This window comes from Emydura macquarii, unplaced genomic scaffold (assembly GCF_026122565.2).
Source record: "Emydura macquarii macquarii isolate MOO-44397 ecotype Brisbane River unplaced genomic scaffold, CSIRO-AGI_Emac_v2 contig_968, whole genome shotgun sequence".
Classification (NCBI taxonomy): Eukaryota; Metazoa; Chordata; order Testudines; family Chelidae; genus Emydura; species Emydura macquarii.
In genome coordinates this window covers 7076224-7096366 of record NW_027131105.1, presented here as the reverse complement: position 1 = coordinate 7096366, position 20143 = coordinate 7076224, and the positions used below count along the sequence as shown (strand labels likewise).

Here is a 20143-nt window from a genome sequence, read left to right as displayed (position 1 = left end):
GCCCTGACCTGACATCTTTTAAAATGGGGGAGATTTAAAACAAGTGAGTATTTTGCTTCAGAAGCCATCACCACACACACTCTCTCCCACAAAAATCAACACTTATCTCCGGGCACTGGAGGAGACAGGATCATCTTGTTTTGTTAACTTGGAAGCCCCAGGAGGAAACAACAAAGGGATTAGGAGCTGCTCTGGGCAATATCTTCCAGCCACATCAAAGGGCATGCATTACCTCATGGATTCAAAGGCCAAAAGCGGGACCATTAGAGCACCTAGACTAACCTCTGCATAGCATAGGCCAGAGAATTTCCCCCATTTTCCTCTGTGTTGAGTCTAGTCACTTGTGTTTGACTAATATCTCTTCCAGAAAGGCATCCAGGCTTTATTAGAAGCCACTAAGAGATGGAGAATCCACCACTTCCTTTGGCAGTTTGTTCCAGTGGTTAATCACACTTGCTCTTAAAAATCTATGCCTGATTAGAATTTGTCTGGTTTTAGCTCCCAGCCATTGGTTCTTCTTCTGCCTTTCTGTGCTAGGGTAAAGATCCTTTAGTACCTGGTATGTTCTCCCCATGAAGGTACTTACAACATAATCAAGTTACCTCTTGATCTGTCTGAAAAGCTAAACAGATTGAGCTCTTGAAATTGGATGATATGTGCTTATGATGCAGGAGTCTATGTTGTGGCACTAGGCAGGGCCAGGCCAAACAGCTCCCGTGCCCCTGATTTTTCTATATAGTAGCATCCAGAGATGACCTGCTTCTTCTCTGCCAGCCAGCCACTATAGTGCTATGGAGATGTCAAGCTAGATTCCCTTATTTGTTTGTGAATTGCTACTTTAGCTGTCAGCTCTTTGGACAGGGACTGTCTTTTTGTTCCGTTTGTAGAGGGTCTAGTACAACAGGGTCCTGGTCCATGACTGGGGCTTCAGGCACTATGGTAACACAAGCAAATAATAAATAATAATATCCTGGATACAGTTCTGTCTTGTGAGTTAGGTATTTGTGGGATGCACATGGCCTAAGGACTCAGGACACATGGGTTCTATCCCCAAATCTCCCACTGACCTTGGACAAGTTGTCTCAGCTCTGTGCCTCTGTTTCCCTTCCAATCCTTTGTCTACTTAGACTGCAAGCGGTTTGGGACACAAACTGTCTCTTGCTCTTATCTGCGCAGCACCTGGTACAACATGTGCCCTGCTGTCAATCAGGAGTCTGAGCAGCACCCGGCACAAGGGGTCCCCAAATCTTGGTTGGGGTCTGAAATTCCTACTGTAACATACATAGCAACAAATTTGCAAAGCTTTAAATAGTAAGTTCAAGATTTTCTAGTGCACAATTTTCTAGGAGTCGTGGGACTCCGTGCTGATTTTCAACAGGACTCATGCTCTTAAGTCAATTAGCTGATTTCAGAAATCCAACCCCAGGGGCTCAAGGGGAGGACCAGAACTGCATGTTCTCTTATTTATTTGTATCAAAGTAGCACCTGGACAATAGGGTGGGATTTTTTAAATCAACTAATTGACCTAAGAGCACAAGTGAAAAGCCAGCACCCAGGAGCCTCAGACCCAGCACACAACCCCACTCCACTAGGCTGTGCAGACATTGAGCAAAGAGATAGACCCTGCCCCACCTTTAAAGGGCCTGAACGTCAGAGCTCCAGTTCTCAGCCTTATTTAGAAAATCAGGCCTCTTTGAGGTGTCTTAAACTGGGGTGTTGAAAAATCACCAGTCACCTTTCAACATCTTTACCTACAACGATGATGACATCAAAATATTGTAGGGTTATTTCCTGTAGAGCTGCCTCCTCTCCCCTTGTCTCAGTGGCTTGGCAAGAGATCGGATGTAATGCAAAGCTTGGCCGGGTTTGCTTAGCTCACATTTGCTCTACTTTGTATATTTGTAACTTTCTATTTTGGGAAAAGTTTGGTGGGGGGTGGGAAATAAAGTCATAAACAACCAATTCAAGCAGCCCTGATGACAATACACAAAGCACCCAGCAAGAGGCAAAACAGAACACATTTCTGTAGGAGCATGACTACATTATTATTGTTTTTAACATCTTATCCCAATTATTTCACATTAAATGAACCAGCCTCCTCATCCTTTTCTAATTAGATTCCTCCCTTTGGGACCTGCCATGTAGACAACCCAGAACTGACAGCTTCCTATTCCCAGCTACCAAGGATTGGTGCTGTTCAACAGCTGCTGTGTGCCACCCAAAGATGGTTGCACATGTAAAGCAACGGGGGTGCAGGGAAGATGGGTTCTATCCCAGTTCTGCTGCTGACTTGATGTGTGACCATGGACAAATCATTTGCCCTCTCTATGGCTCAGTTCCTCTCCCCCCGCCCCCCTCAGGTTTGTATCGTTAGATGGTAAGTTCTTTGGGGCATGGACTGTCTCACTACCTGTCTGTGCAGCACCTGGTCAGACCGGGGCCCAAATATTGGCTGAGGGTTTGTGCACTACCCAACATGAGCAGGGTCCCATTCTGAGTTGGGGATCCATGCAACACCCAGTACAGTGGAAGATCTGATCTCAGCTGGGGATCCGTGCAGTGTCTGGCATGGTGGGTGCTCTGATCTCTACCAGGGGCTACTTTGATACAAATAAGAGCATGTGGGTTCTGGCCCTTCTCTTAAACCCATGGGGTGGGATATATGAAACCAACTAATTGATTTAGGAGCAGAAGTCCCATTAAATGCCACCACCCAGAAGCCCCAGTCATGGACTAGGACCGCACTCTTCCAAATGCTGTACAAACACAGAATAAAGACAGTCCCTGTCCCAGAGAACTTTCACCCCATATGCTCAACTTTAAGCATGTGAGTGGTTCCACTGGATGTCAGCAGAACTTAAAGCCACACACATGCTTAAATTCTGTATGGGAGTGGGCCCAGAGTTCTCAGTAACATGGAAGATGGTGGTTTAAATCCCTACAAGCAGCAAACACAGGAAGGATGGCCCAGTGGTTAAGCCGCTGCTTTAGGACTCAGGAGACCTGCGTTCAATTCTTGCTCTGCCACAGACTCCCTGGGTGACCCTCAGCAAGTCACTTAGCTGCTCTGTGTCTCGGTTCCCCCTCTGTACTGCCCTGCCTTACAGTGGGGTGTAGGCACAGATACTGTAAAGATTAGAAGGTGCTTGAGATACTATGGGGATGAGGGCCAGATAAGTACCATAAACGGAAATACCAAATAGACCCTCTATGTGTCTGCCTTAGGGCTTGAGCCCATACTCTCAAGCTAACATGGAGCTAAGACACAGCCGCCCCTCCAACACAGCCGGATCTTTGCACACCTGCTGTCAGCATCGTCTGGACACACAATGAATGCGAGCAGCTGTGACAAGGTTCAGACAGATTTCCTCTGATGGTGACACATTAACATCTGGAGCTGAGTGTTCACAAGGTGTGCGTGGGGGTGATAGCCAAGGAGGAAATTCCTAGGGCAGTTGGAAACAGCAGGGCAGGCATCAAATGCTAAACCCATGGTTGGTGCCCAAGTAGGAGGATATTTTGGAGTAGCATTTGGGCATCCCCTAAAAGGAAAGGTCAGAGGCATTTGGGGGGAGGGGGTGGCTGGCAGGGGGCTGGCTTAACAATGAACTGGCTGATCTCAGAGCAGGGCGGAGGAGAAGAGCCACAAAACGGATCTGAGGACAGGAAGAAAAAAAAAACAAAAACCTTACAGTGAGAGACTTTAAGGAGATTCATTTGTTTAGCTTTTCAAAAAGAAGATCCAGACTAGACTTGATTACAGCGTATAGGGACCTTTGGGGGAGGAAATCCTGGGTACTAGAGGACTCTTTAACATAGCAGAGAGAGGCAGAACAAGACCTAATGGCTGGAAGTTAAAGCCAGACACATTCCAATTAGAAAGGCACAAATTTTTAGCTGGGAGGGTAATGAACCACTGGAACAAAGTTCCATGGGAAGTGGTAGACACAGATTTTTAAGGTCAGAAGGGACCACTGTGATCATCTAATCTGACCTCCTGTATAACACAGGCCCCATATGACAGCCCTGAATTAACAGCTGGTTGGACTAGAGTGGATAATTTAGAAAAACATCCAATCTTGATTTACAAGTTGCCAATGATGAAGAATCCACCACAGCCCTTGGGAAGTTGTTCCAGTGGTTAGTTCCCCTCATTGATAAAAATTTACATCTTCATTCCAGTCTAATTCTGTGTCTCTTAATGTCTCTCTCTCCCTCACACACAAACTAATATTCTGCACCAGACTGGAAAAGCCCATTAAAATACTGCCTCTTCTTTTGGGGAATGCAACACAGGGTCCCCCTCCTGCTCTGAACACTTCCGGCCTGGCAATGCCCTCTTCAGGGAGGAAGGGGAATGGCAAAATGTATGTAACACACAAAGGCATCAGGATGCAAAGAGTTAATAGTAGGAGAAAAGCTTTTTCAAGCCTCCTTTTGCTAGGAAGGTTCATGTGATTTCCAAACAGATGGGGTGTTGACAATTGACTTGGCTGGGCTGGGATCCTCCCCCAGCTCAGCACAGGCTCCGGCATTCCCGATGCTATTTGCTGCTTGCGTAACACAGGGGCCCCATTAGTAGTGGGAGCGGAGGTCACAGAGGGTCAAACATCCCAAGCAGAATCGATCATCATTTATTTGCCCTGGGGGCTGATGGGATCTGGCAGCAGAGATGCCAAGGACTAGATGAATGATGGAGAAGCAGGGAAGCACCATACCCCATTTGTTTAACTGGCCAGAGTCTAGCAGTGTCATATATTAATCCCACACCTCTTCCAGAGCTGGGAAGAGAACTCAGGAGTTCTGACTTCCAGCCCCATCTATTGATGAAAAATACTAGGTAAGGTTTTACTGTCATCCTTCTTATTACTGCTCTAACCCACTCCGCCCCAGAGCCAGAACAGAACCTGGCTCACCGTACTCCCCTGGTAGAGCCAGGAACATGACCCAGGGATCCTGACTCCCTGGCTTTATGCTCTAACAGTCTAACCACTAAAACAGGCATGTGCTGTGCCAGGATGCAGTTCCCCAGCCTTTGCCAACTCTCATACTCGGTTATCCCAGCCAGGCCCACAATGGCAAACACACTGGCTTAACCAAAGCCCCATCCCATACCTTTTTTGACTTGGCAAAGAAGGCTTGTTTGATCTCTTCCATGGTGGCATCTTGCTTGATTCCCAGCAGGTCATAGTAATTGCTGCAGCCAGACCTAGGCAACAGAAGGGACAAGGTTCATCTCTCTGAGCCACAATGACTGTACCGGTGAGCCAGTTCCAATTCCTTCCTCGTTCAGCCAAAGGAGGGTGTAGGATCTGGGCTATAGACCTGCCACAGGAATTGAACTGACAGCTCCAGAGCACAGGGACAGTGGAATGGCAAGCTTCCCTCAGCCCCTGTACATCTGTGCTGGAGGAACTCTACTGGAGGACAGGGGAGGTCACAGTCCATGGCTCTCTGCCAGGAGTCTCCAGGACTGGTGATGGGGGACACTAGAATGAGATAGTAAAGATTGATCCTCTTGCCCCTTCAGTCTGAACACTTCTCCACTCTCCAGGAATGTTTCTGTTAGGTGAAGTCAATACTATGAATCTGGTCTGTTCTGGAGACCTGAGGCAATGTGTTCTAGTGGACAGAGTACTGGAGTGGGGACTCAGGACACCTGGGTTCTATTCCCAGCTCTTCCCCTGGTGTGCTGGGTGACCTTGAGCAGGACCCTTCCTCTCTCTGTGCCTGTTTCCTCATCTGTAAAATGGGGATGATGATACTGATCTTCTTTTGCAAAGTCATTTTTGCAAAGTACTTTGAGATCAATGGATGAAAAGTAATAAATGAGAGCTAGGGATTTATTATTGGTACAATCTTACTAATTTACAATGAGTGGGCACAAAGTCCTGTTTCTCTGAAAGCAGCAGAAATGCCAAATTGATTGATTCCTTGCTGCAAAATCACCATGTCTGTCCCTCCAGCTGGCTCTGCACTCAAGAAGCACTCTCTCTGCTCCCTCTCAGGGTTCCATTCAAGACTGCTTCCTTTAGCTACCTGTCTCCAACACACACAGCCTGCAACCAATCTCCTATTGCCTGTGTTTGCAATCCGAGAAACCCTTCAGGCTACAGGGCTTAGCTCTGGCTTGCCAACACCAGGGAACTGTGGGAATTAGATATCTGACATCTATGAATTTCAAGGGGTACCTAAACCTTAGCCTACATGTAACACCACTCCACCCAAACCATCCCTGGATACATCCCACACTGCTGTGGGTCGCCATCTCAGGACATCCCGCCTCCTTCTTCACACCATTGCTACCCAGGGCACCGCAGTAGGCGAGGGCATGACCTGTCTCCTAGCAGAAAATGCCAGGGCTATTTGCTGCTAGGTTGGCAGACAGGGCCACAGTTATTGGTGTGGGGCATTCACAGATGGCACTGATATTGGGTGGGGAAAGACATACAGCTCCGAAATCTCCAAAGTGATAGGTATGGAGCAAGGTCATTCTGCATTCTGAGGGAGCGGGGGGTGCTTGCATCCTAACTAACTACTACTTAAAAGAGAGAGAGAGAGAGAGAGAGAGAGTGTTTGTCTGTGTTCTGGTTCTTCTTGAGAGGAAGAAGATTCATTAATAACCCAGTGGACAGGGCCTCTGTGTGTGCGTGTGTAAGCAAGTGAGTTCATGTGTCAGAGTCAATAAACGAGCGTGTGTCTAAAAATAAGCAAATGCAAGCAAACGTGAGTAAGCAGTGAATGTATGCGTGAATGAGTGCGAGTGAGAGAGCAACTGCATGTGAGAGTAAGAGACTGTGAACGAGTGAGTGCATGTATAATAGTGTGAGAAAGTGAGTGCATGTGTAAAAGAGTGAGTGACTGCTAGTTCTCCTTGAAGGAGATTTATTAGTAACCCAGTGTGAGTGTGCAAGAGAGCAAGTGTATGCACACATAAGCAAGGGTATATGTGTGAGTCTCTTCCTCTCTCTCTTGAGAACAGGAGTTTCGTTAGGAACACACTGGACCAGGCATGTGTGCGTGAGTGCCTAACGTTTCCCAGCTGTGTATATGTCATCTCCATAAACTCGCAGACGTAAGCCCCTTTCTGTTGTTAGTTATACAGGCCCGGAAGGGGGATGAAACACTGACATTTTTACTGTCTTCTCCCATTGCCCTTTTGTTTGTGGCATAAATCTTGTTAATTTAGCTGGAGTCTTTGCAAGCCAAACAGGTTTTAGTTAAACAGGTGCAGCTCCTGGGAAGGACTTGTGTTATGCTGCGTGTCGCTTTACTCTCATTCCTCCGCCAAATGCAGAGCAAGAAAGCATAACCCAAAAAAGAGATACTGAAAGACAGACACAGTGGGAGATGGTGCCTTGGTGCTCCAACACCATGTTACATCCACTCACCAGTTTGAAAGCGTGCTAGAAAATGTCCGTTGTGTGGCACTTCTGCACCAAAAGCAGCACTGGCAGACCAGGTGGGGGATGGACAGAAGCATTTTCAGAGCCAGCGAGCAGCACGCAGAGAGCTGGAGGTGATTCAGATCTGCAAGGGTGGGGAGAAAGAGATGGATATTGGAAAAGCATACAGAAACAACTGATGAACTGCTGTCCCTTTGAAATGAGCCATTGGTCAGTTACCAGCATAGGAGAAACTTCCAAGAGGGGCAAATATGAGGTCAGGCACCAACTAAGCCCTGCTTAGCTGGGCTCCAACCCTGCACACATTTATGCACATGCTGGGACTACACATGGCAGTAAAGCTAACTTTTGCATAAGTTAATGCAGGACCAAGGCCCTGGTGTAAGGGGTTCGTGCTAGCTCTGTCTTCACTCACAATGTGCACTGGTCCTGGCTATGGTCCCTGGTCACACTACATCTCCCATAATGCAGCATGGTCTCCCTTCTTGCTGAGCTGCTGCAGTGCCTCAGAGCAGTTGTATTTCAGATGCCTCATGTTCCCATTCTCTATAGGCTGGCTGAGGTGCTGGAACAATTTGTATAGTGGGGGTGCTGAGAGCCACTGAACCAAATTGTAAACCCTATATATGATGGAAACCACTTCAAGGTAGGGAGTGTGGGAGCACCCCCAGTTCCAGCACTTATGTACACTAGACTTCCTGGTCAGACTACATCTCCCAGGATGCACCATGGTCTCCTCTCCTAGAGAAACACCATGGGAGTCCCTGGTTAGGGGCATCATGGGAGATGTAGTCTGACCAAGGACCTAGCCCATACGGGAGAATGGGAATCTGATGCACCTGAACTACAACTTCCATGAAGCAACTTCAAATTTAAATATTTTGGCTTTTGGTCATCTGGTATTTTAACAGAAGGCAGATGCTTTTCACCCAACATTTTTTAATTACCCACGCCCCAGCATGCATTTTCTATCAAAAAAGTTTACGTGAAAACTTTCCATGTCACCTTTCATTTATTACTGCAGCAGCCTTCCATTCCCAACTAAGATCAGGAGCTGCCATCATTATAAAGGGCCTCCTGATCAAGATTGGGACCCCCACTGTGCCAGGCATCACACAGGCACACACAGAGAGGCAGTCTCTGCCCTGAAGAGCTCACAGTCTGATTAGGCGAAATTTTACAGATCTGATTTTACAGATGGGGAAACTGAGGCTGTAACTTGCCCAAGGAGTCTGTGGCAGAGCTGGGAACCGAAACCCAAGTCTCCTGCACCCCAACCCAATGTTTTAAATACAGAACAGAAGGGGTCTTGTGGACAGACAACACTGGGAAACTCCCACTGATGTCAAGCAGGGATTTTACCTGATTGCAGAATCAGGCACACAACCCACATTGCCCTCAACATGCTCCTAGCAATCGCAGCTCTGCATTAAGACAATGACTCAAATCTAATCTCATGCTTCAGGGCTTCAGCTGGTCCCTCACAAGGGTTCCTTTTATCCCCGATGCATAGCTGGCCAGCTGTCTTCTGGGTTGGTATGTTTGTCTTCCTCTGAAGCATCAGGGACAGGCTTCAGCTGGAGATGGGCTCCTTAGTGGGACGGACCGATGCTCTGAGGTGGTTCAGAGAATCCTCTGCCTTAGATGCCTGGCTGGTGTGTTTTGATCCCATGCTCAGGGTCAAACATCACCAGATCTGGGGGAAATTCCTAATTCGACCCCACATCAGAGTGACAGGGACACAGGGCAGGGGGAGTGTTCACCTTCTTCTGCAGCATGGGGCACACATTGCCTGCTGGGATCCTCTAAACATATCTCACCTCATCAATTCCCTGCCACTGCAGGAGCCTTGGGCAATGGGGGCCCCTCAGTCTCTGCCTGGGACACACAACAGTTTAGTCTCTTGAGGACTGAAATGCTTTGCTCTTCTAAAATCTTTGGGCTCAATACTGAGGTAACTGGATGAAATGGATTGGCCTGTACTACACAGGAGGTCAAACTACAAACTCCCTTCTGGCTTTGAACTCTGAAATCTATGAACCTCAGCTGGCCTGCCTGAATAAACTGGGGAAAAGATTCCTACAAATAAACAATCATCAACAACAAATAACAATAGATGGGAACATTCATCCTGGAACCTAAAGCCCACATGCATCCCCGAGGGAACAGACTCGCTTCCCATCAGCACAGAAGCCAAGCAGAAGGGCTGGGAAATACGTCATTCACCAGACGAGTCACTCTTGCTTGCCAACCTGGTGCACAGCCTGGGCGCTCACACTTGGGTTGCATCCAAACACCTGCCTTCATAGTATCTCCAACGCTGAATGGTCCAAAGATAATGAGCCAGGCTCCAAAAATCAGAAGATTTACAATCATGACAATGGTTTAAAAAAAAAAAGGCATTCTGGTTTCTGAGCCTTTAAGGTGCACACCTGTTTTGTGCGTTGCACAATCCACACGGGCCTGGGAGTTGGGACTCCAGGTTTCTATTCCCAGCTCTGGGGCGGGAGTGGGATCTAATGAGTTAGAGCAGGGGGCTGTGAATTAGGACACCTGAGTCTTCTCCCCAGCTTAGTGATCTTGTGAAAGTCATTTCCCTTCTCTGTAAGCTGGATCTCTGTTCCCTCGCTGGGCTATGGAGTCTCCCATCCAACCTCTATCTCCAGGACAGAGTCCAGAACAGGATATCAGCTAGGAGTTCTCCCAGTTGATAAGGATTTGGGTGAAGGAGGTAGGGAGAGTGGGAGATCCCCTCTGGGTGACAGAGTGTCGCCCATGCTCCCTAGCTTTAACCCTGGAAGGTTAATTACTGATTTCATTGCAGCTCAGTGTTGGAGGGATGTGAAATTTGCTGAGAATAAGACAAGATCATAGGGATGGAAGCACACTACAGGATGCCGGAGCCTACATGCCCTGGCAGAAATACATGGCATTGAACTAATGTATGAGCGTGTACAGCTGGGGTGTGAGTGTGGAGAACGTGCAGGGGGGATGAGTGTTCAGAGCATGGGGAGAGCAGGGTGGTGAGGTTCTTGTTAAGGAGACTCTGCCGACCAGAACAAGCAGGCAGCATTTACGTCGCAAGCAGCCAAGAATAACATGACGGTTGCATTCCAGACCCTCGTGCGGTAGTGGCTGGAAGGATGAGGAGGGGTGCAGCTTGTGCCATCCTGCCAACCCCTCCACATGCCCTGGTGACCTTGCCCAGCAGTGACCTCTCTCGCTATCACAGGCAAATTTCCTATGAACCCAACTTGGCAGGGACCTGACAGTCCAGGGAAGGACTGCCTCGCAGTAAGAGTCCAGGTCGGAGAGTCAGGGCTCCAGGCTTCAATCCCCAACTCTGGGAGGGAAGTGGGGTCTACCGGTTAGGGCAGAGGGGCTAGAAGTCAGCACGCCTGGGTTCTATTCTCGGTCTGAGGGATCTGTGCAGCATCCAACGCACTGCCTTCAGTTGGGGGGGAATGGGAGGGACATCTGTGTGCAGCACTTCGTAAAACAGGGGCCCAAATTTCAGCAGAGTCCTAACAAAGAATAAGACCACATTATAAGGAGTAAGACAGGGAGAACCCCAGACCACAATCTGGGGCAGCAGCAATGTAGTACAGTGCATTATACCCTTAGGAATCCTGCTTTCTTAGCTCTTTGGAAGGCTGCAAGCGTAGCTCTCCACCCCACCCCCACTCGGCTGTCCAACAAAACAAGGGCCGGCCACCCAGCTTTAAATAAAAAAAAACCCTGCTAATCACTCCGAGCTAGCAGCACATGAAGGAGAATTGTGAAATGCTTCAAACGAGGGAGTTGGGCTTTGTGAAATGAGGGATCAGCAGCTTTCCTGGGCTCAAACATTTCGAGTGCTGCTCTGCCCATGTTAACCCTCCACGCACCGCAGAGCTGGAGAGTGAGAATGACTAAAGAACTGGAAACCATGCCTGCAGTGAGATCCTCTCGGAGCGCAATCTGTTCAGCTTAATAGAGAAAAGGTTGAGGGGTGTCTTGATCACAGTTTATAAGTACTTACGTGGGGAACAGAAATTGGATGGAGGTCTCTTCAGTCTAGCAGCCAACAGTCTAAGAAGAACCAAGGGCTAGAAGTTGAAACTAGACAAATTCAGACTGGAAATAGGGCACAAATTTTTAACAGCAAGGGTCATTAACCACTGAAACAACTTCCCAATGGCTCTGGTGGATTCTCCATCACTGGCAATTTTCCATTCAAAACTGGATGTTTCTCTGTAAGCTCTGCTCTAGTTCCGACAGGAATTAATTCAGGGCCAGCCTATGGCCTGTGTTATACAGGAGGTCAAACTAGAAGGTCACAAGAGTCCTTTTCTGGCCTTTTGATCTGAGAATCTATGGCTTGTTCGAGCTCTGGGGAATCCAGTTGGCTTGCAAGACACAACCTTGTGAGACGTCAATACAGACAATTGCCTACTTCACACCTAGCCAGGTCTCATCACCTCCAGAACCCCAAACAGCAAGGCATAGGCAGGAGACTGGACTGACCCATACAGCAAACTCCAGCTGTGGACATCAACCATGTCCCAGCATGCACTTTGGGTGAAATTTACCCTTGTGCAAAGGTCAGCATGCAGCCTAATGCACCACTGAATCCCTCTCTATAGAACTTAAATGGTGCGTAGTCTTTGGGCTAGAGGAGGATCTTACTGTTAAGTGGCTGGACAAGAACTCAGGAGGTCTGGATTTAATTCCCAGCTGTCACAGGTTCCCAGTGCAACCTTGGGGCAAGTCACTGAATTGTGCTGTGCCTCAGTTTCCCCACCTGTAAAATGAGGATAAAACTGCACTGAACTTGGATTTTGGATATAACACAGTAACTTTTGACCACCATATCAGATCAATTCCAAAATTTCAGGGAATGTGCTAGGCATCAATGGCCAGAACCCTATGGATTTTTATTACAATCAGAAAGCTAGAAAGGGAAAATGGGGGACACCCAGAACCCCTATCATCTGGTGAGCAGACCCAGCAGCTTCAACCAGATCTGTAATTGCATCTCAGCTCTGCCCATCTTCCCAATTAAGTTTAAAATATTGACAGTCTGAATGACTTATCTCCCAGAGAGAAAGAAAAGAAATAAGCATGGTGGGGAGAAGGTGGGGCATACAGAGAATGGGGGACCCTGGTATGGGGAGAGTGGAAAAACGGGGGCACACAGAGCCCTAGGCACATAGGGAAGAGGGAAACGGGGACGCAGAGCTCCTGGCATGAGGGAAGGGGTGGTGGAGTTGCAGGGAGTTCCTGAAATAGAGGGGGATGGGAAGGTGGCAGCCAGGTAGCTTGGGTGCTGGGAATGGAGGAAAGCAAGGAGCCCCTGGTGTGTGCTATCAGGTGGGCAGACAGAAGCAACAAAGTGAGCAATCTTCTTCCAATTCTTCCTTCGTCTGTTTAAACTGTAAGCTCTACGGGGTATGGACTGTCTCTTACTCTGTGCAGTACCTGGCATGATACGGGCCCCCAACACTAGCCAGTGCCCAACACACAACAGGAGACCCTGATCCTGGCAAAGGACCTGCACAACACGATCCCAGCTGGGGGACCTGTGCACCATGACCACAATTAACAATAATTTGATTTTCAATTTGCATCCTCATCAAACAGTTAAATTCATCACCATGGCAACTGAGCCAGGACCCTTTCTCATCATATATCCAACTCTGAAAAGGAATCAACGCTTTCCTGCCTTTTTTATAACAATTTCCCATTCTGAAAGCAAGCCAGCTAGCTGTAACCATCCGTTGGGCAGACAGAAAATTAGCATGGTGTAACACAAACTTATCTGCCTGCTTTGCTGTGGCAGATGTATTTCTAAACCAAACAAATACAGAGCCTCCAACGAGCAGCATGGACAGTACAGTCTGAGACCCGCCTGTCAAGGAGGTTATGAATGGTGTCATTTTTTCGCCATTACAGATAAAAGCAGTGCTGCCGTCTGTTTGACTTTCCAAAGCTCCTTAAGAGTCGCTCAGGCTCTATCCACCCTCCTCCCAAGTCTGAGGCAGCCCCAATCGCTGGAATTTCATAATTCTAGGTCTTCTGAAGTTAAAAATAACACCAGTGAGAAGTGGGACACTGGCAGCTCAGGGAAGAAAAGAGGGGAATTTAGAGAGGACATCAGAAAGTGACAGCACCGGGAAACAGCTGTGGTTCACCAGCATAGCATAGATTGGATTGATGCTTCCCTTTCATCCTCACCTGCTTCCTTCGTCCTGAGGGGAAGCGGGCCTGCCAAGGACATGAGATGCTGCCAAATGATATTGTGCATTAACCCTGGGAACGGAGAGGCAGGGAGGGAGGGGAAAGGTTAGAATGCAAGCAGCTATGGTACTGGAAGCCTGTAGTGGTAACCACATTTGCTCACTACTCAAGGCCTAGATACACAGACACTGCTGCTCTGGCTGGGTTCTGAGACTCAGAACACAATGAGCACCACATGAGGGTTCATAAGCTATTTAAAGAGATACTACTTGATTCCTGTACATAACACTGCCATGCTAGGCATAAAGCATGGTCGCTCGTGCCATCTGGGATAAGGGGTTCTGAACTTTGGCTGTCCATAAATCAGTCAGATTAAACCTCTTGTGAATCCTAGTCAAAACAGATCTTCAGCAACAGCTCCTTATCCCTTTGTGTTTCTGCAGGACTCCGCACTAGAGATGATGTCTGGACCTGGTGCTATCTCTGTGCATAGGGGAATTTTTCACACCCAGTCTAATAAGTAGGCGCATCCCCCACAAGCCCCTTCTGTAAGAAGCAGAGCTCAGGCCCCATAATCCCTTCACAGATAGAGGATATTTGGGGCCAATTCTGTTCCCTAGGGAACAAATGCCAAGCAGTTCAATTACATTTCCTATATAAGACATCTGAATGTGAGAACACACTCTCCTTCAGTCAGGCGGGAGGGAAGAGAGGAAGGCTGAACCTGGGTTGGGACTCAGGACATCTGGGTTCTATTCTCAGCTCTGGCACTGACCTGCTGGGTAACCTTGGGCAAGTCAGTTCTCCTCTCTGTGCCTCAGTTTCCCACCACCACTCTTTGTCTATTTAGATTATAAATTCTCTGTGGCAGGGATTGTCTCTCGCTCTGTGTCTGTGCACCACTCAACATAACAGGGGCTCCCAATCTCCACCTGGGGGAGGAGTCTGTGTAGTGCCTGGCATAAGGGCCCCTTTTCCCCCCAAACTGAAAGAACTGAAAGAACATTCTGCAAGGGACAGGCAGACAACAGGCCAGTGTGCTGCCTTCCCGGAGCCAAGACACGACATGTCACTCTAAGATTGGAGAGGCTTCTGAAGTTGACGAGCAAGGATCCACTGGCGATGGTTTATATAGGCACTAATGACACTGCATCACAGGCTATCTCGCATAGAGCAGATGACTTCAGGGAACTCAGAAGTGTTGTGAAGAAAAAGGAAGTCTGAGCTATCTTCTCTGAGATCCTTCCTGTCCCCCAAGTGAAGGAAGGCAGAAGACTCTGGAAGTGAACCGCTGGCTAGGTAAGTGGTGGAGGTTTTTGGTTTTGTGGAACATTGGTCAAACTTTTATGGGAGAGAAGGTTGTACAGTCTGGAAGGCCTGCACCTCACTAGAAGGAGGACCAATCTCCTCGGGTACAGGCAGGCTAGAGCAATCAGGAGGGGGTTAAATTAATAACAAAAGGGGAAATTAAAGTGAGGGAAGATATGAGCACCCAACACAAAACTGAGATGTTGAGAACAAAATAAATCAAGGAGCCAAGGACATGGAGAAGAAATTCTTGAATTGCCTGTACAGCAATGCTAGGAGCCTGGGTAACAAACAAGGAATTGGAATGGCTCATTTATGAGCATAAATTCGATCTAATTGCTGTTACTGAAACCTTGTGGGGTGAGTCTCACGATGGGAATGTTAAAATCAATAGTTATAACCTATTTAGGAAGGATCAAGTGGGCAGAAGGGGTGGGGGAGTGGTACTTTATGTCAAAAATGGCATTACCTGTTTCCAAGTCACTGATAACATGGAAGAAAAATATTTTGAATGCTTATGAATCAATGTCCTAACAGATAAAGCACAAGATAGATATTGGTTGGCAGGATGACAGCCTCATTACACACCTACAGTATTTACAATGTGTAGGGCAAAAACCTGCATGATCATGAGGGATTTCAATTTGAGTGACATATGCTGGAGGTCTCATGCTGTCAGTACTAAAACATCCTCAGTACTTCTAAACATTATAGAGGACAATTTCCTAACACAAAAAGTGTTGCAGGCAACATGAGGGTTCTTTATTAGACCTTGTCCTAACAAATAAAGAGGAACTGATCACAGAAATCAAAATTAATGGTAGCTTAGGTACAAGTGATCATGACTTGATCACATTTATAATATGCAAGCAGAATAAAGTCCAGACCAGTAATATGTATACTTGATGCTTTAACAGGACCCATTTCACAGAGCTGAAAACAATTATGAGTCAGAACACATGGGAGGAAAATGTGAATGATAATTGGGAATCATTTAAAAACACCTTACTTGATGCCCAAAAAGCCATAATCTCACAACTGAGGCAGAAGACTGTAGTGGTTACAAAACCAATCTGGTTTAGCGGGGAAGTTAAGGCAGCTATAAAAAAGAAAATAATATACAACAAATGGAAGAAAGTGGAAGTTGATAGTAATGAATACATATCAGAAGTTAGGAACTGTAGAAAATTGATAAAGGAAGCAAAAGGACACGTGGAGCTATATATGGCCAGCAGAGTTAAGAACAATAAGGAGTTTTTTAAATATATTGTCTTAGGAACAAAAAGAATCCCGACAATGGTATTGGTCCATTTCTAGATGGAGATGATAGAATTATAAATAATAATGCAGAAAAGGCAGAAGTGTTCAAATAAATATTTCTGTTCTGTATTTGGGAAAAAAACCAGATGATATAGTCTCATCGCATGGTGATGATAACACTCTTTCCATTACACTACTCTCTCTGGAGGATGTTTAACAGCAGCTACTAAAGTTAGACATTTTAAAATCAGTAGGTCCAGATAACCTGCATCCAAAAGTTTTTAAAAAGCTGGCTGAGGAGCCTGCTGAACCATTAATGCTGATTTTCAGTAAGTCTAGGAGCATTGGGGAAGTTCCAGAAGAGTGGAAGAAACCTAATGTTTTACCAATTTTTAAAAAGGGTAAATGGGATGACCCAGATGATTATAGGGGGTCTGTGCAGTGACTGGATAAGTGTCCCCCAATGTTGGCTGGAGGGATCAGTGCAGTGGCCAGCATGATGGAAGGTCCCCAAATCAGTCAGGGGCTTCTACGCAGTGCCTGACAACAGGTCCTTGACCTCAGGTGGGACCCTTATCTGCTACTTGAATACTCATAATAACTAATAGACCGTGTGCCATGGTGATCCTGCTGATTGCTCTGCGGGCTGTCTCCCTTTTTCCCACTATCTGTCTCACTTTGCTTCTTTGCAGTGCCATCTCTTGAGGACAGAAGCAATACCCTGCACTTTGCACACTCCCTTACACTGTGCTCTAGATCTGTTCTAATTCAAACAGGAATTAATCCTATGGCCTGTGTTATACAGGAGGTCAGACTAGATGATCACAGTGGGCCCTTCTGGCCTTGAAATCTATGGGTACATCTCCACTGGAATAAAAGACCCATGGCATGGCCACGGCTGGCCCTAGTCCACTGACTCGGGCTTGCAGGACTAAAAGCTGTTGTGTAGACATTCGGGTTTGGGCTGGTGCCCGGGCTCTGAGGTGGACTCCAGCGTGAACCTGAACATCAACACAGGAATTTTACAGCCCCACAGACTGAACCTTGCGAGCCCATCAGTGGACCCAGACCAGCTGCTGCTGTTTAATTGCTGTGTTGATGTACCCAATGAAACTAAGGCAAGAAGAACACCCAGTCTGAGCGGGCAGTGATTTACACCCTGCTTTGCCCTGCCGTAAATAACTGCATGGGGTATACGAGAATCCCATTGGAAAACACCAAGTGCCTTTCATTTGATAACCATCCCTTGTCCCCTCCAGTGGGCACCACAAAACACTGCCTCTCGCCACATAATTGGCAGGACACCTGCACTTGGCATTTTATCCAGACATGTTTGCAGAAGCGCTGGGCCTGCGATCCAGCCTTTGGGTAAATGCCGGGGGGCGGTTGGGGGGGGGAGGGAGTCATTCCCCTTTTCGCCTACTCAACAGTCTGACGTGTTTATTTGTGCAGTTAGCAAAAACACCATCTGGCTGGTTACAGCACAGAGCCCGCTAAATCATTCTGCACCATTAGCCGTGTCAAAAACAAACAGAGGGAAGATGCCAGGCATGGAGTTTCCAAAGGGCAGGTACTTACGACTTTGAGACGTCACAACCCACTCATGTAAAGAGCCCGATGACTGCTACTGGACCTATCGTAAAGCAAGGAGGGATGAGGCTTTTTGATCTGTATCTGTACAGTGCCTAGTGCAATGAGGTCCAGGTCCATGGCACGACCACAATAGACATTATAAATAACAATGAGAACAGTTACAATTGACTGGCATTCCCTTCAGGTTCTGTCTACCTACTCATGTGGGCCCTTCACCATCATCTCTAGACATCTCACAGTCACTCATGGATTTGCCCTCACAACTCCCCTGGCCCGTGAAGTAGGAAAGTACCATTCTCCCCATTTTACAGATAGGGAAACTGAGACAAGAGAGAGGGGGAATGACTTGTCCTACAGAATCTGTGGTAAAACCGGGAATTGAATCCAGATCTTGTGAGTCCCAGTCCAATGCCGTAGCTACAAAAGCACTTCCCTTCCCAGGGAGAGTTAGGAATAGAACCCAGGTGTCCTAAATCCCATCCAGTTAAAAAAGCCATCCTTCCTTTAGAAAGACTTAGAATAATAAGACCAACACATAGCTCTTTCAGAGCTGCAGGAGCATTATCTAAGTGCTTTACAAAGGAAATCAGGGTCATACATCTCATTTTACAGATGGGAAACTGAGGTACGGAGCAGGGATGTGATTTGCCCAAGGTCACAAGGGGAGTCAGTGGCAGAGCTTCTGAATCTGAGCCCATAATACAATCCTCACTCTCAAATTTCAGGTGTAAGCTGACCTCTAGCTGACAAGGGTTAGGAAGGAATTTTCTCAGTGGGAGGGGGGTGGATTATTCCCAACTTCTTGCATCTTTCTCTGAAGCTTATGGTACCGGCTACTGCAGAGGACAGGATACTTGGCAAGACATATCTCCAGTCTGATCCACTGTGGCTATTCCTATTATTCTAACACCTGGATAGCACTGTTGCCAAAAGTAACAGAGACTGGTGACAATGGATTTGGGATGACACTACACTCACAAGGTTACTTCCCTAGCGCTTTGGCTAGAGCCGCGTCACAGCACCAGGAACTTTCATATGCTGTAGCATTCCCATTTTAAAGATGCCATTGTAAAGGCAAGGTGCCGCTGTATCTAATCTGAGAGGAGTTTGATCTGGATTCAACCCATCTTTAATGGTCCTTAGCCCTTCTCTGGTGACTTCCAATCAAGGATCTTAAAAAACTGTCCCAGCATTCATTCATTATGCTTTGTGGGGATGATGATAATCCCCAGCTCTCATCTAATGCTTTTCATTAACAGATCTCAAAGCGCTTTACAAAAAAAAGCAGTATTATTATCCCCTTTTACAGATGGGGAAATTGAGGCACAGAGGAGGATGTGACTTGTCCAAGGACACCCAGCAGGCCAATGACAGAACGGGAACAGAACCAAAGTCTCCCAGGACCCAATCCAGTACTTTATCCACTAGGCAACACTGCTTCCTAATGACAGACATTTATTATCCATTTTTCACGCACGTGGGACCTGAATCAGAGATTTGGACAACAATAAGTGTCTAAAACAAGGTCAAAGTGCAAATCAAGAAGAGAGCTGGGAAAAGAACTGCTCTAATCACTGGAGCCAGAAAGAGAGCCCAGGAGTCCTGGTGCCTGTAGCCCACTCCCTAACCACCACACACTGCTCTCTATCAGAGTTAAGAACAGAACTGGCTCACAGGGCCTTGCTTTAACCATTAGGCAATATTTCCTCCCAGGGTCAGAAACAGAACCCAGAAGTCCCAGCTCAAGAAGCTGCTTTAGAGCAGTGGCATCATTCCAGCACAAGATAAAAAGAACACAGTCCCAGCCCCTTGCCTCGGCAGTGCACTGCATGGTATGGTAGCTGCAGCAAAGCCTCTCTCATGCTCTGATGAGGCTTTGCTGTCAGACAAAACACTGCATCATTTTTGCAGAGGACACAGCCGGCACTTAGGCAAGCTAGTGGGTAATCTTCCGTCCCATTCATCAAAGTCCCTGCAAAGCAGGTGGAATGCTAACAAAAAGCCTGCTGCTCTCTGCCCACAGCTGGGACACAGACGTTTGACTAACCCACTAGCTGGTGGGTTGGCACAAGTCTGTTCCCATTCCAGCTACAGAGCCTTTGCTCTTCGGCTCACACTTTGAATTCTGGAGGCCTGGTTCAATCTACATGTAGCCCAGGAGGATAGCAGTCACGCTTGCAGGGAATGGGAGCACAGGCTGACCCCTCTGTTGCAAGGCTGGGGTAAAATGCCTCTTTACATGCCCATCCAGCTGCCTGGTACAGCTGGATTCCCAGTTTTAGATCAGAATTTCCAACAAATCTGAAGAAGAATAAAAGAAGGGACTATTAGATCATCTAGTCTGACCTACTGTGTAG

The 20143-nt window shown here is 47.2% G+C and overlaps 1 protein-coding gene across 3 annotated transcripts in view; it reads right to left on the bottom strand.

Moving 5' to 3' along the window:
• DNAJC4 (DnaJ heat shock protein family (Hsp40) member C4) overlaps positions 1-20143 on the bottom strand; it is a 64879-nt gene that overhangs the window by 38125 nt on the left and 6611 nt on the right. For 2 of the 3 annotated variants that reach the window (XM_067544031.1, XM_067544033.1), the window contains exons 2-3: positions 7392-7530; positions 5116-5209 (exon numbers count right to left, since the gene is read on the bottom strand). In XM_067544031.1, the coding sequence (XP_067400132.1) occupies positions 5116-5209; positions 7392-7483 (186 nt within the window). In that variant the 5' untranslated portion in view covers positions 7484-7530. Of the gene's footprint in view, positions 1-5115; positions 5210-7391; positions 7531-11427; positions 11476-20143 lie in introns of those variants that run through there. The other variant, XM_067544032.1, reaches the window with a different exon arrangement.